This window comes from Crotalus tigris, unplaced genomic scaffold (assembly GCF_016545835.1).
Source record: "Crotalus tigris isolate CLP2741 ecotype Arizona unplaced genomic scaffold, ASM1654583v1 scf7180000024424.1579004, whole genome shotgun sequence".
In the NCBI taxonomy this organism is placed as follows: Eukaryota; Metazoa; Chordata; class Lepidosauria; order Squamata; family Viperidae; genus Crotalus; species Crotalus tigris.
In genome coordinates this window covers 1,205,104-1,219,220 of record NW_024100591.1, presented here as the reverse complement: position 1 = coordinate 1,219,220, position 14,117 = coordinate 1,205,104, and the positions used below count along the sequence as shown (strand labels likewise).

The window sequence follows — 14,117 nt, the reverse complement described above, 5'->3', positions numbered from 1 at the left end:
TGAATGCAACGTTGTGTCAAAATTTCAAAGCAATCGGTGAAGAACTTTCGGAGATTTAAGATTTTGAACAAACGAACATTTACATTTTTATTTATATAGATACAATACAATGTAAAACAGTTGTATAGTCACCTATCTTAAAACCAATTCTAGCTAATAAAACAATATATTATAATCATAAAATAACTCCCCCTCCTAAAAAAATACAAAAATATAGTATCACAACACTCTTTTCTGTTGGAAACCCATGTTCTCATCTCACCTCACCCTGAATTCATCCTATCCCAGTGCTTGGAGGAAGAATATTCTCTAGAAAACTAAAAAGACGAAGGCCTGAAAAGACACGCTTCCAAGAATACACAAGATGCCAATGTGTTTAAGAGAAGGGATCTTACACCTGGATATAGCTGAATTACAAGTACCAGCATCTTGTCATTCTTTATTTGCTTGGCTATTGAAAATGCAGTTCAGTGGTATCTGGAAGGCCACATTAAATTACTGTCCTGATGAAAGTGGAATGCTCAAATTAGCAGCTTTCTGTGATATTAAATGCCTTCTCTGTTGTTGCTTCTGTTAAGTATTGCCTCAGAAATCCAAATGGGCCTGACCCTGTTGGACTTTTGCAGGGCTTTGAAAACTTGGATGTTCCACAGGGATCTGGGCCAGGAGGTTTAGTAAGCCCCATTGTCAAATTGCATCGAATTGAAGACAAGTGTTTTTTGATCCCAGGCACATGTTATTGTTTTTACACATTGTTTTTATGAATTTTACTGAGTTATTTTTAATCTCTGTATGCTGCCCAAAATCACCTTTATGAGATGTATGGCTGTGCAAAGGCTGGATTCAGAAATTATCTTTCAACACTGATTGGCTCTGTTCACTCCCAAAAGGATCTAGAGGCAGTGGGGGAAGAACAGGTAGGTGGTGAATAACTTTCACTATTTTTCTCTTTTCCCTATAACTCCTTAGAACACCACCCCAGAGGCACAACACTCTGAAACAGCATGACAGACGAAGTCTCTGGCTTGCAAAGGAAAAGAACAAGAAAACTTATGCTCTTTTTTTTCTTCTCCAACAAGCATATTGTGAGTGCACTTCACCTTTACATTAATCCATTATCAGAAGCTTGGCCAAATCTCCAAACATAAGGTTTCATTGTTCACCATTAGCTGTTTTCATAAAGGACCACTGGCATTCTTCAGCTTAAAATCTATATTGCAATTGCAATTATAAACTACATTTCACATCATAGAATGTGTTATTACACTGATAAAATGCAAATGTTTTCATGGTAAAGATTTGTTTGTCCTGCAAATGAAAAACAAATCTATATTGATGTAAAATAGATGAAATATTGGTGGAAAGTGAAATTTGCTGCCCCCTGGTGTATCAACGTTAAAGGATGGAGACTAGTTTTCCTTCCTAAAGATCTGCAGTTTTTAGATTAGTACATTTTAGAACTGGTTACATAGAAAAAATATTTGACATACAGGCCAATGAAATCTAATAAAAGTTAATGAAAATGAAAATCTCCAAACCAGCTCACAGAGTATTCATTATACTGAATATAGTGTAACTATATTTGCATCGTCAGTTTCTTCTTCACATCGGTTAGATTCACCCTTTTATAAATTTCCAAAACTTAAATAACCCTTTTATTCATATTTTCTAATACATATTGATGTGATTGGTTTTAAAAATGGTGTTAACAGGAGTCCTGCAGATGGTAATACTGGAAACTTTTCCATAGTACAACTAGATTATCTACAGGTGAATGTACAAGTGAAAGGATTTGTCATGTCTGATTATGCAAACTTATTCGGCATTCTGTATTTGTGACATGAAATAAAATCTGGTAAGTACAATGTAGCAACTCTAAGTCAGATAAAAAGATTAGTTCCAGTCATTACCCCATCTAAGCTAAGATGCTGCAATGATCACAACAGGCATCAAAACAAAATAGTATGTCACCTGCAAGAAAATCTAATAACCTACAGATAATGCTAAAACACTTACAGATTCCCTAATGCTACTCATTACAAAACTTTAATAGCAATAGTGTGGGTGGCTTTAAGGATGCATTGTCAACATAATTGGTTGTGAAGTAAGAACTTCTAAATGTTCAACTGGATGGGTGGGATGAATTTTCCTGTTGGCCATGTACACTGGGAAGTCTGAACTGTGGCCTCTATCAAAAACTAGGGACATTTACCATTAAAAGACTCATAATAATAATGAATTGCCAATTTGGATAATGGTGGGCAGATCATGATGCAATTGTCAATGATTAAGAGAGATCTTGGAATCATGCTTGATAAAGATGTCTATCATTAAAAAAAAACAGTGAAAGTAAAACTGCCCATGTTCATTTATATAAATTTGTGGAGTGACAGCATTTGGAATATTATCTATTTCTGATCTCTGCACTTCAATAATTATTGTGGAGCTGGAAAAGGGCAAACAATGTATGAACAGCTCCTATATAAGGAAAAATTACAGAAAGAAGGCAGGTAAGAAGGGATGCAATAGAAAATATGTCATTTTCAAAGGGGACTAGACAAATTCACAGAGCAATATCCCACTAACTATATTTATTCGTTTTAATGTTTTAAATTAATTCCAGCTACAGCAGGGGTGTCAAACTCAATTTCATTGAGGGCCGCATCAATTGCGGTTGCCCTTGGGGGGCCAGGTGGGTGCAGCCTACTGGGTAAGGCGTGGATGGAGTGGGTGTGGCCTACTGGGTAGGCGTGGCCAGCTCTACATCATTCGCATCAAGGGTGCCTGTGGGGGCCTGGGCAGGACTGGGACAGATCTGAGGGTCTCTGGCAGAAGGGGGTGGGATCGGAGCAAGCGCCAAGGCATGGTCCATTTCTTCATTCCTCACAAAGAGTGACACCTCCCCAGCATGCACCCAGGGGGAGGGGCTGACACAGCAGGGGCTGGTTCCTCACTGTTTCTAGACAGCCTTGTGGAGCTAAGACTGAATGCGTTTCAGCATAGATGGCCACCACAAAATTGTATATTGGCTCCCAGTCGGCCTGGGCCAGGGCCAAAGCAGCGGGGGCCGTTCCCTCACTGTTTCCAGGATGGCTTTGCGGGCCACATCCGGCCCCCGGGCCTTGTGTTTGACATGTCTGAGCTACAGGGACACTATGATGGAATACTAAAGCCTTCTTTCAGTTTCTTATAAAGTTGTACAGTAAGTACAGCAATTGCTTAAACCAGTGATGGCAAACCTTTTAGAGACCGAGTGCCCAAAACCTGGCCCCGCCCCCGCTCCACCCCATGTCCCACCCCTGCTCTGCCCCCACCCTGCCTGGCCACAGGGCCACTCACTGCCTCCAGGGCCCACCGCAAATCGCCCAGCAGCACCATGGTGGCCACGCCCTTTGCCCGCACCCCACAGCATCAACTGCGCAATGGGGCATGAGGACAGAGTCTTGTCTACGCTGTCTGGCTGCTATGTCCTTGGCTGCACTGCTCCGTGTGGGCCACGCTCGGGGGCTACTCTCCTCCAGGGGGGGCTGCTGGTGAGGAGGGGGTTGTGGAGGGAGGCAAGGCTGGGACAACGACATGTGTTCCCACAGAGAGGGCTCTGAGTGCCGCCTCTGGCACCCGTGCCATAGGTTTGCCACCACTGGCTTAAACTCTATCCTTTAGGGAGAGATAAATCAGGCTTAATAATTTGTGAATAAATAATTATTGTAAAAGTTTTAATGGATGTTAAATTTACACAAGCCCAGAACTTAAGGGATAATTTTTACAAAATGTTTTATAGATGGCACCTTGATCCACAAAAAATGTCTCTTATGTATCCTGACCTACAGCCTAAATGTTGGAGATGTGGCTGTTTGGACGCCACTTACTATCACATTTGGTGGTCGTGTAAAAATATAAAAGCTTTTTGGATTAAGATATGGTGGAATATTCAGAGAATTTTTAGAAAGAGGGTAAAATTTACTCCTCAATTGTTTTTGCTAGGTATTGTTACTGATTGTGATGCTAAGGAGGTTATATTGATGTTGAATCTGCTTACAGCCGCAAGGCTGTTAGTAGGGCAATATTGGAAGAAGGAATCTTTGCCTACTTTGCAAGAGTGGTTTTTTAAAGTATCTTATTTGGCGGAAATGGCAAAGATTTCGGCTTTCCTAAAAGAGCAATCGCAAGAGAAATTTTTTGCTGTATGGGAAAAATGGATAAATTTTATACAATACAAATTGGATATAAAAAAATATCATTTAGCTTTTTTATAACTTGTATATAAATTTTGCTTCTTCTTTCTTTGTTTTTCTTTTTTAAACACTTTTTCTTTTTAAGGTTTATATCTTTTTATATATATATATATATATTATTGTTAATTATTTTATAATTTGTTTAATTTTTTTAGGATCCTTAAAATTTTTTAATTAAGCCTATATTCAGCTCTGGGAAGCTCGGGGGGGGGGATGGAGGGGGTGGTTCGGGAGGGGTTGGGTGAGGGTTGTTTTGTTTTTTCTTGTTGTTATTGTTGTTTCTTGTTTTTTGTAAAAGCTTTTAAAAATTTTCAATAAAAAAAAAGTTTTAATGGAGTAAAAGGGATTTTAAAAGTTGGTATGTTGATAAAAATACTTCAACTGCATATAATAATAATGTTTTAATATTTTCACATTCTCATAATACGAGAGAAGATTTTAAAATAAAACCCAGTGAAAAAGAAAAGGCGGGGATGCATCTTTGACTTCCAACGTATCTTTTAAAACAATAATGCCATTAATAATATTTATTCAAGATATAAAATTAAGAGAACTCTGCTGTTTTCCTCAATGAATATAGAACTTCACCATGTTCTTAAGTGAAGGTAGCCTGCATTTATAGCTGGATTCTATTATGAAATAAAGTTATCATTAAAGTCCATTGTTTAATATTATCCAATCCATCATGGTCGCCTACAACTCCATCAAATTTTATGTGCCAGAGGATGCTGAAATCTGAATTACATTTATCAAAAAGCAGGGATAGGCAATTTAGTGCTTTGATGAGTCTTCTACACCTTTGATCTTGGATTAAGCTAAATAAACCAAATCTGCAGCATATTTGTAATATAAATTTGTAGTTTATTAAACCTAATACTCTAAATTCTAGATTTTGATTTGCAGACTGCATATTTTTTAATTTTTGTTTTATTATATTTTAAGCTATCTTGTTTAATCATCTACATTACACTGTCATACCAGTTTTTAGTTTTAATATCAAAAGTATGTACAATTTTACACTTTGATCTTTAGTATTAGTTTTATAATTTTGTATTAATAATCCCTATAATTTTATTAATATGTTATTCTTTATCTTGAAGTATTACTCCTGCAATGGAATTTTACATATGAGCAAAGCAAAGACTGGTAAGGAAAGTTTTCAATTTCAGCTCTAATTTAGCCCTAGCCCACCGTGAATGGATTATGGAAACTGCAAAACAAAATCTCAAAGATTAAAGTCTATTTTTTCCTCAACTTTTATTCATTCTTAATCATTACCAAGAAGCAGAAAAACTCTCCTTAGTGACTAATTTTTAACATTTCTAAGATTGATTCAAGACCCCCCCTTAAGTCTCAGCTGTGTTACTCAGTACAGATAGTCCTCAATTTACAATTCATTTAGTAACCATGTGAAGTTACAACAGCATTGAAAAAACTGTTTTTTACCATATGACCATTGCAACATCCCAGAGTGATGTGATCCAAATTTGGATGCTTGGCAACTGACTCATATTTATGATAGTTGCTGGAGTGTCCTGGAGTCACGTGATCACTTTTTGCTAGTTGCTGTGTCCTGGAGTCACGTGATCACTTTTTGCACCCTTCTGCCAAGTAAAGTCAATGGGGAAGCCAGATTCATTTAACAACTGTGTTACTAATTTAACAACTACGGAGACTCACTTAACAACTGTGGCAAGAAAAGTCGTAAAGAGCAAAACTCACTTAACAAACGACTCACGTAGCAACAGAAATTTGGAGCTCAGTTCTGGTCGTAAGTCATGGACCACCTGTACACAACAGAGAGGGGAAAGCACAGAACCTGGGAAATAACAACCACAGCGCCAGCAAAACTCCCTCATCCTGGAGGTTCGCCAAAGGCAAGTGCAAAGCTCAATTGGGGATGATGGGCTTCCTGGCAGCTCTACCGCTACCCCCTTTTCAACAACCATAACTGAAGTTGAAAAATAAAATAAAATCCGGAGGACGAGGAGACGGTAGCTAAGGCAGGCTGCAATCTCCTGCGTATTTTTGCTACTCCGACATGGTGAACCACTCGCTACTCCCCGGTTGCTACGGACAGGAGGGAGTAAGAGTAGAAACCCACCAAATTGTCCGCCCCGCTTTGCGCATTTTTCGCAACTAACGCTCTCAGCACAGGCCGACCTCGAAGAGAGACGCTCGTGTCTCTCCGTCCTCCTCTCGAGGAAGCGACTGAGCATCACGCCCTTCGTTTCTATGACATCCAAGAGCGGGTGCCTCTCATTGCCCCCCCCCCAGCACAGCAGATCAAATCGCGCCGAAACCGAGAAAGGTCCCCACTCTCTGGGCACAGCTGGCCGAGTGAAGCCTGAGGTGCGAGAGCGAACACAGAAAATCACGCCACGAAGCTCAACGAGAGTCTTTCCCAGCCATAGAAATTTCCCGGGATCTTTTTCTCTTTGATTGGAACCAAAACTGAGGAGTATAAGCTCGGACTGGGGTTAGCTCTTCTCGGAGGGCTGCCTTACGCGTTGCCCGGACAGGGGCGGACGGCAGCAAAGCAGCCAGTCAATGGGAAAGGCGAACCAGCCAGTTCGGGTTCACAACAACCTGCTTCCCCATGCCGCAGCCTTTTGGAGGAGGCAGCCACGAGGACAGGCTCACGCGAAGGCGGCCGAGAAGGACCCTTTTCTACGCTGAACGCGACTGGAGTGCGTGCCCGCTCGTCTGCTGTGCGCACGGTCACAGGAGGCGCGAATCTTCGTCCAGGTGTGGGAGTCATGTCCGTCAGCCAGATGTTTATCGGCTTGCAGGGGGTGCTCACCGCCGACCAGGATATCCGCGAGGTAAGAGCAGGTGGGAGGGACCCTGGGGCGCCCCCTCCCTGGCATCGGGACTGCAACTCCCACGATTCCTGGCCGTGGCTGTGAATTTTGGGAATTGCAGTCCTTACCCGTCCAGAGAGGGGGCGGATGTAAGGTGGAGGTAATGGGTAATACTGATTGTAAGGAAAAAGGGAAGCTTTGGTTGCCCTTCCTGCGCGCGCGCGCACACACACACACACACACACACACACACACACACACACATACATACACACACACACACACACACCCTACTTATCTGTCTATCCACCTACGTCGCATAGGTTTGCATACGTTTTCCCCATAGTGAATAATCATGGTATGCTAAACAAGTATTTCCTAAACTGTGGTCCGAGGGCCTTTTGGAGGTCCTCCAAGTGCATCTCGGGAATCTACAAAATCAAAATGATTTGCCAGATATTGAAGATAATTTGCAAAAATTTAAAACAATTTCACTCTTCTCATTTTTTTATTTGTTAAAACAAAAACATGATTTTTCATGAAAATATTTACGTTAACATCTAATAGGTTTAATATTGTTCTTTTTACATGCTGCAATGAATAAATATTCTATGAATGCATCTATTTAAATGTTTAATATAGTAAATATTGATAGGGTCCCCCATAATTTGTAAAAGTGGGAAGGGGACCTGAGAGCAAAAAAGTTGTAAGAACACTGGTGTAAAATATGACTGTGTTTATATTACAGGTAGTCCTCAAATTATGACCATAATTGAGCCCAGTTGTAAGTTGTTGTGATTGTAAGTTGAAGCATCACGTGATTGGGTCTGCTTTTATGACATTTTTGCAGCAATCCTTAAGTGAATCCAATTCCCCAATGGGCTTTTTTGCCAGAAACCAGCAAAAAAGTCACAGATCACAATCACATGACCTCAGGATACTGTACTGCAAATGGCCATAAAGATGAACTGGTTGCCAAGCATCCAAAATAAAATCACATGACCTGGGAAGATAGAGCTGTCATAACTTCAAAGATGGATTATAGGTAGCTCTGGGGAAGTCCCTTGTAACTTCGAAGGGTGTTTAAGTTACCGGTCATAAATCAAGAACTACTTGTCAAAGGAGGAGGAGAGAGAAGAGAAGCATATTTTGATAGCAATAGCACTTAGATTTATATACCGCTTCACAGTGTTTTATAGCCCTAAGCGCTTTAAAAAGTCAGCATGTTGCCCCCAACAATCTAAATGAGGTGGTAAGCCCATTGCAATCATGTAATTTTCTGCTTAATGGTCCTGGCACTTAGGATGCAGTTGCTAGTCGCAATTGTGGTCTCTAAGCAAGGACTACCTGTGCTAGTGATGAAGGGAATTGGATCCTCAAAATGAATTAGGCCTCTAAAAATGTCTAAATCCTTTTCCTGTTGGAATAAGAAAGTCAAATCATTTAATAGCTTTTGAAGGCATCCAGAAGTGGGTGGGGGGGAGACTTAGTTGTCTAAATTCCCATAAGGATATGCACATGGATACTTCCATTTTACTCCCAGCTGAGGGTCTTTTATAACATGATTATACGTATAAGCCAAAATGTATCTTATTATTCTAAATCCAAGGCTTTGTGTTGCATCTTCAAAGCAGTTGGATTGCTTATGGTAAACCAGGTTTGGCCATAACATTTGAAAAAAAGACAAAATTACATTAATCTTCTTTGAAAGGGTTGTTTTTATTATCAAATACAGGAGATTAGGAAAGGTGTTCAAACTCTGGAGCAAACTGCCCGGGAAATTTTGACTGTGCTTCAAGGAGTCCACCAGGGTTCTGGATTTCAGGACAGTAAGTCCACCTTTGTTGCATTCAGTATATCATGCTGTTGGGGAAAATGGAAAATGTATCAATGCTACAAAAGTAGTCACCACCAAGTAAGGTGGGGAATGTATTTTCTGACTCAAAATGGCCTTGCATTTTGGGGGACCTATCTAACAGTAAAGTAATCCAGTTTAGATATTTAGCCAGTCAATAATTACTTTTTTTTTAAACAGAGAGTTAAATACTTGATACATCATTTGAATGGTGTGATAGCAAAATGTTTCTTAAGCCTTGAAAATTTAGGAGAGGCTGCATTTGGTTCCAATCCCCTCTTCTAGTGTCCCGATTGTGCAGCTGAATTTCAGTGCCCAGTTGTTAAGAAACAAAAGTATGGTTTCTCCTGATCATTTTTGGCAGAAAATTTTTTCAAGGTATATAAAAGTTCTTTTAGAATGAATATACCAATGCGCATAGAAACGAAGCACATGCATCTCAAAAGCTGCTTCCTCAGAAATCCTACTCAGCTACTTTGGTGTGTCAGCATCTGCCCGCTGTGGTCCTTAGCCACTAAAAAGAGACAGAAAGAGAAAAAAAAAAAAAAATAGGCTGCCTGTCGCAGAAGGTTTAATTTCCCAGCTTAAGACATAAAAGGGCTAGATCGAAATTAGTCATCATTAATTTGTTTCATTTATTTGAGAATGGCTAAAACTTTAATCTGGACCTATTTCTTTTAATTCTGAATTTGGTTTTTTTTTTTTTTTCCACAGCTCATGAGTTTATGCTTGGAGCATACATTTTCAATAGCTTTTTTTAACGTTATTTTTTTAAATTTTAGTACCAAAGAAATGTCAGAAGGCTCGAGAACACTTTAATACTGTTAAAATACATCTGGCTTCTCTGAAAACAAAGTTTCCTGCAGATCAATATTACAGGTTAGTGAATTCCTCCCTCCACTTCCCTGAGTACACATTTAACACAGGATAGATTTCAAAAGGGGGGGGGAAAGATCTGCTAAAACAGTGGTTCTCAACCTGTGGGTCGGGACCCCATTTGGGGTCGAATGACCATTTCACGGGGGTCGCCAAACCACGCTGTCCGCCATTTTTTTCCCTTTTCCCTAGCTGTCCTACTCCCTCTTATTGGTGGCCACACCCACTTGGGGGTCACCACAACATGGAGAACTGTATTTGAGGTCATGGCATTAGAAAGGTTGAGAACCACTGTGCTAAAAGGTAAAATTGTTGTTAGAGAGAGCTAATTCTAAACAATTATTTGCTGTATTAATCTTTAATGTTTGTATGTTAAATAGTAAGTGTCTTGTTGTGCAAGAAGAATTATTTGAGAAATAATTGTGGGGGGTTATAGATTAACAAGAATAATTTAGCATTCTGGGACTAATCAGAATGTAACTTGTTGCATTCAATAGAAGAGCAAGGTGCGCATATATTTTCCTATTGATGTTTGGTTATACGACCATTGAAACTTGGTAAGCATGACCCTGGTATCATTAAAAATGCTTATAAAATGCCTATATTTCAATCAGGTGTTTTTCCATACAGATTTCATGAACACTGGAGGTTTGTGCTCCAACGACTGGTGTTCTTAGCAGCATTTGTTGTCTATCTGGAAACAGAAACCTTGGTGACACGTGAAGCTGTTACTGAAATGCTTGGAAGTAAGTTAATAAGACTTAACCTTTTCTATATCCCACACCCTAGAACGCTTCTGATGTGTTCTCGCACCCTTTACAAAGGTTCAGAATAAAGCAACAAATTATGCGTATACACTATAATTTTGAAATTTCCAAACCCGAGTTTTCGCATCCCCTGGAATATTGTCTTGCACCCCCAGGGGGTGTGAGCACCCCCAGTTGGGAACCCCCAACTTAGAGGAAGGCTTAACATGGCATTAGGAATCTCATATTCGTTAATTGCCAAAATAGTTTGCCTACTTATTTATATTCTTTTTCTTTTCAGTTGAAGCTGAAAGAGAAAAAGGCTTTCATCTGGACATTGAGGATTATCTTTCTGGAGTATTGACTCTTGCCAGTGAGTTGGTATGTGGAATATTGTACAGCTACGTTGCTTGCCTAATTAGATAGAAGGAACAGCAAGTTAATGCACGGATAAAGTTAGTTTGGTCTCTTCTGGCCAGGTATTCTCTAGTTGGAAGAGGCAATCTCAAATGTTAGCTAAAAAATTCTGGGAAGTGTAAAATCTCAGTTTATTTGGAGGACAGCAAGTGAAGAAGCTACACCTAAGCGGCACTATTTGTTTCCTTGTTGGCTGATTGATTGATGTTGTTAGCCTTTCCTATTGTCTGATGGGCAAGATTTTAATTAGTAAAGTTTTTAGTTAAAAGGCTTTTGAGGTACTTTCCAAATATCTGGATTTCAAGTTCACGCTTTCTGAAAATAATTGGGGCTGCTTATTTGTATCCTATTAACATACAGGTATTACAGTGGAATTCCAGCAAGGCATAACAGGCTTCATTCTGTTTTATTTAATAGTCTAGGTTAGCAGTGAACAGTGTGACAGCTGGGGACTACTGTCGGCCACTCCGCATCTCTGCTTTCATCAATGAGTTGGATTCGGGATTCCGCCTGCTCAATTTGAAAAATGATTCCCTGAGGAAGCGCTACGATGGCCTCAAGTATGACGTCAAGAAAATAGAAGAGGTGGTTTATGACTTGTCAATCAGAGGACTCAGCAAAACAGCAACCGGAGGTGCTGGTGAGGAGAAATAGAAAAGGCCTCATTGAACTGCATTCAAGATTACCTCAGTAACATGGCCAATGAAAGAGAAGCTTCAACTGAGCTGTCTAGTAGTAATGTAGAAGAACCATAAGCTACAAACTATGTTTTTCCCCAACTGAACACTTAGTATATGTCTGAAACTATTCTGTAAATGCCCATCTAGTGGAGTGTGTGTGCAGGATAAGTTACCATGATATAAGCCGCATTTGTGAATTATGTCCTTTATTGTCTCATAGTCCTGAAGTCCCAAACATGGAAATCAGTTGCTACTGTATTTTAGTATCAGGTTGAACTGAATCTTTCTGGACCTGTCCATAATTCACATTTAGTAGAATAAATGCTCATTTTAAAATGAGCACTTGGTTTCAACATGTGTAAACATGTTTATCATTAAAATGAAATCAGAATGCTTCATTTTCTAGTTATCTTGTGAGATTTCAGATTTAATGTAATCGGTTTAATAAGTAAACATGTTAAGAATTTATTTCTAAATGATCATTATATAATACAGAGTCTGTTTTCTGAAATAAGCTGATTCTTAAACATTGGAAAGAACTGTGAACCATTCCTAATACATTTATATGCATATTCTTAGTCTATATCCATTTTTTTTAAATTTTTGAAAATGTGTATGTGGTTTAGTAGAGGGCAAAGGGATATAAGCAATTAATGTGCTTGGAATCTGCACTGAGTCAGCAGTCCATTTCATTTTAAGTGGCCCAGTCAATTTAAAACAAGGTTCTAAGTAGATCTTTAGCAAACAGATAAGAGAAAATTGTCATCTAAATCCTAATTATGCTTATCTGAATGCAGGTTGATTTTATTCAGTTCGTTTCCAGCAAATATACATAAGATCACAGCCTTTAAATAGTAAGATGCAGATGTTAAGCAAGCTGATTTTATACTGCCACTTACTCTGCTTTCTCTATGTTAATATTTGATCGTCATCTTCGCTGTCATTCAGGCATAAACTACATATTGTTTCTGAAATGTACAGTGACATGTTTCTGTTGATCATTTTACATGCAGGTTTTATGTCCTTCTTTCTCCATTGTCTGTTTTTTTGAGAAAGATTATCTCCCAAAGAATAAAAAAAATGTACTTTATGATAACTGATATAAGCATCCTTGTTTATAACATTTTTCCTTGTTCTGGTTGCTGTTTTTGAAATGTTCAACGGGAAGCAAATACTTCCTTTGTTAAAACTGGTAAATAAAAATAGACATTTTTTTAAACATGGCATATGCTTGTAAGTCTGTGATTTATGCTTCATCCATGATAATGCCCGTAAACACTCAAGGGTTTGATAATTTGTGTAATTGGAATTTGCTAATAATCTTAAATTCAGGATTGTGTGTGTCATTAATCACCCCTTCAGTTATGGTAGGTTAATAAAATTTGTTATAAAAGGGGCTCCTTGGTTTTTACTATCTAATACAGCTCTTCCCAGCTATAGCTAGACCAGGGGTAGGGAACGTTGGCTCTTTTATGACTTGTGGACTTTAACTCCCAGAATTCCTGAGTCAGCATGGCTGGTTCTGGGTATTGAAGTCCACAAGTCATAAAAGAGCCAACATTCCCTACCCCTGAGCTAGACTATCAAGAGGGTTGCCAAATAATAGAGAGCTTAATCTAAGGGGATATCACAGCATGATGTTATGTATTTTAACATACCTCTCATGTCTAGTGATGAATTTAGTGATTTATTTAAAAGAAATCTTCCTTTCTTTCCCAGCCCTTTCTACAAATACCATGAAAAATTGACTAATTTTTTAAATTAACAATTAACATTTGTTAATTATTTATGGTTTTGATGGGTAAACTAAACAGATCTATTTATATAGGAATCACCAGAATGTTAAATTCCATGATCAGAATCACAAATTCAAGTGTCGGGCACTAAAGAGAATTCTTCAAATTTATAAAATATTGGGCAAAAGTTAGATTCTCAACATACATATAGGAGGAAGGCTGTATGGCCTCTATGGCAGCTGAAACAAAATTTGGTAGCCCCCTTTCCAACTAACAAGTTTTATTAAACTATAAAAACTTAACACATTGCAATTGCTAATTAATGATGGATTTGTAATCTGGCTTGCGTGTAATTGTACAATCACCCTCTTTTTAAACCTAACGTCAGTTTAGCACTCCATCCATCTGATGAAGTGTGCTATAGCCCATCAATGTGTATGGTTTTATTTATTTATTTATTTATGAGACTTATATACCGCTTTAAGTGCAAGCACTCTCTAAGCGGTGTACACCTGTAAGCAATGTATATATATATATTTACATTGCCCTCAACAATCTGGGTCCTCATTTTACCTACCTCGGAAGGATGGAAGGCTGAGTCAACCCTGAGCCGGTGAGATTTGAACCGCTGACCTGCTGAACACAGTCAGCTAAAGTGACCTGCAGTACTGCACTCTAACTGCTGCGCCATCTCGACTCATTTTCAATAGAATTTGTTAGAAAAGGTACTATCAAACTTTCTGAATTAATTTTGAGAAATTAAAACAG

General features: G+C 38.9%; 1 protein-coding gene across 1 annotated transcript; it reads left to right on the top strand.

Annotated features, from left to right (window-relative positions):
* The first annotated feature begins 6,646 nt into the window (after window positions 1–6,646).
* Window positions 6,647–12,839, top strand: TSN (translin). Its single transcript, XM_039330131.1, has 6 exons — window positions 6,647–7,060; window positions 8,775–8,868; window positions 9,677–9,773; window positions 10,401–10,516; window positions 10,818–10,897; window positions 11,351–12,839. Exons 1-6 carry the CDS (start codon window positions 6,995–6,997, stop codon window positions 11,585–11,587), a joined length of 690 nt encoding a protein of 229 aa, XP_039186065.1. The 5' UTR covers window positions 6,647–6,994; the 3' UTR covers window positions 11,588–12,839.
* Window positions 12,840–14,117: the final 1,278 nt, after the last annotated feature.

Bases quoted from the DNA above. Each gene is read 5' to 3' on its own strand.
- TSN (XM_039330131.1), top strand. From the start codon at position 6,995: ATGTCCGTCAGCCAGATGTTTATCGGCTTGCAGGGGGTGCTCACCGCC. The intron at 7,061-8,774 runs GTAAGAGCAGGT...TATCAAATACAG, and splicing joins CCGACCAGGATATCCGCGAG to GAGATTAGGAAAGGTGTTCA. The intron at 8,869-9,676 runs GTAAGTCCACCT...TTTAAATTTTAG, and splicing joins GGGTTCTGGATTTCAGGACA to TACCAAAGAAATGTCAGAAG.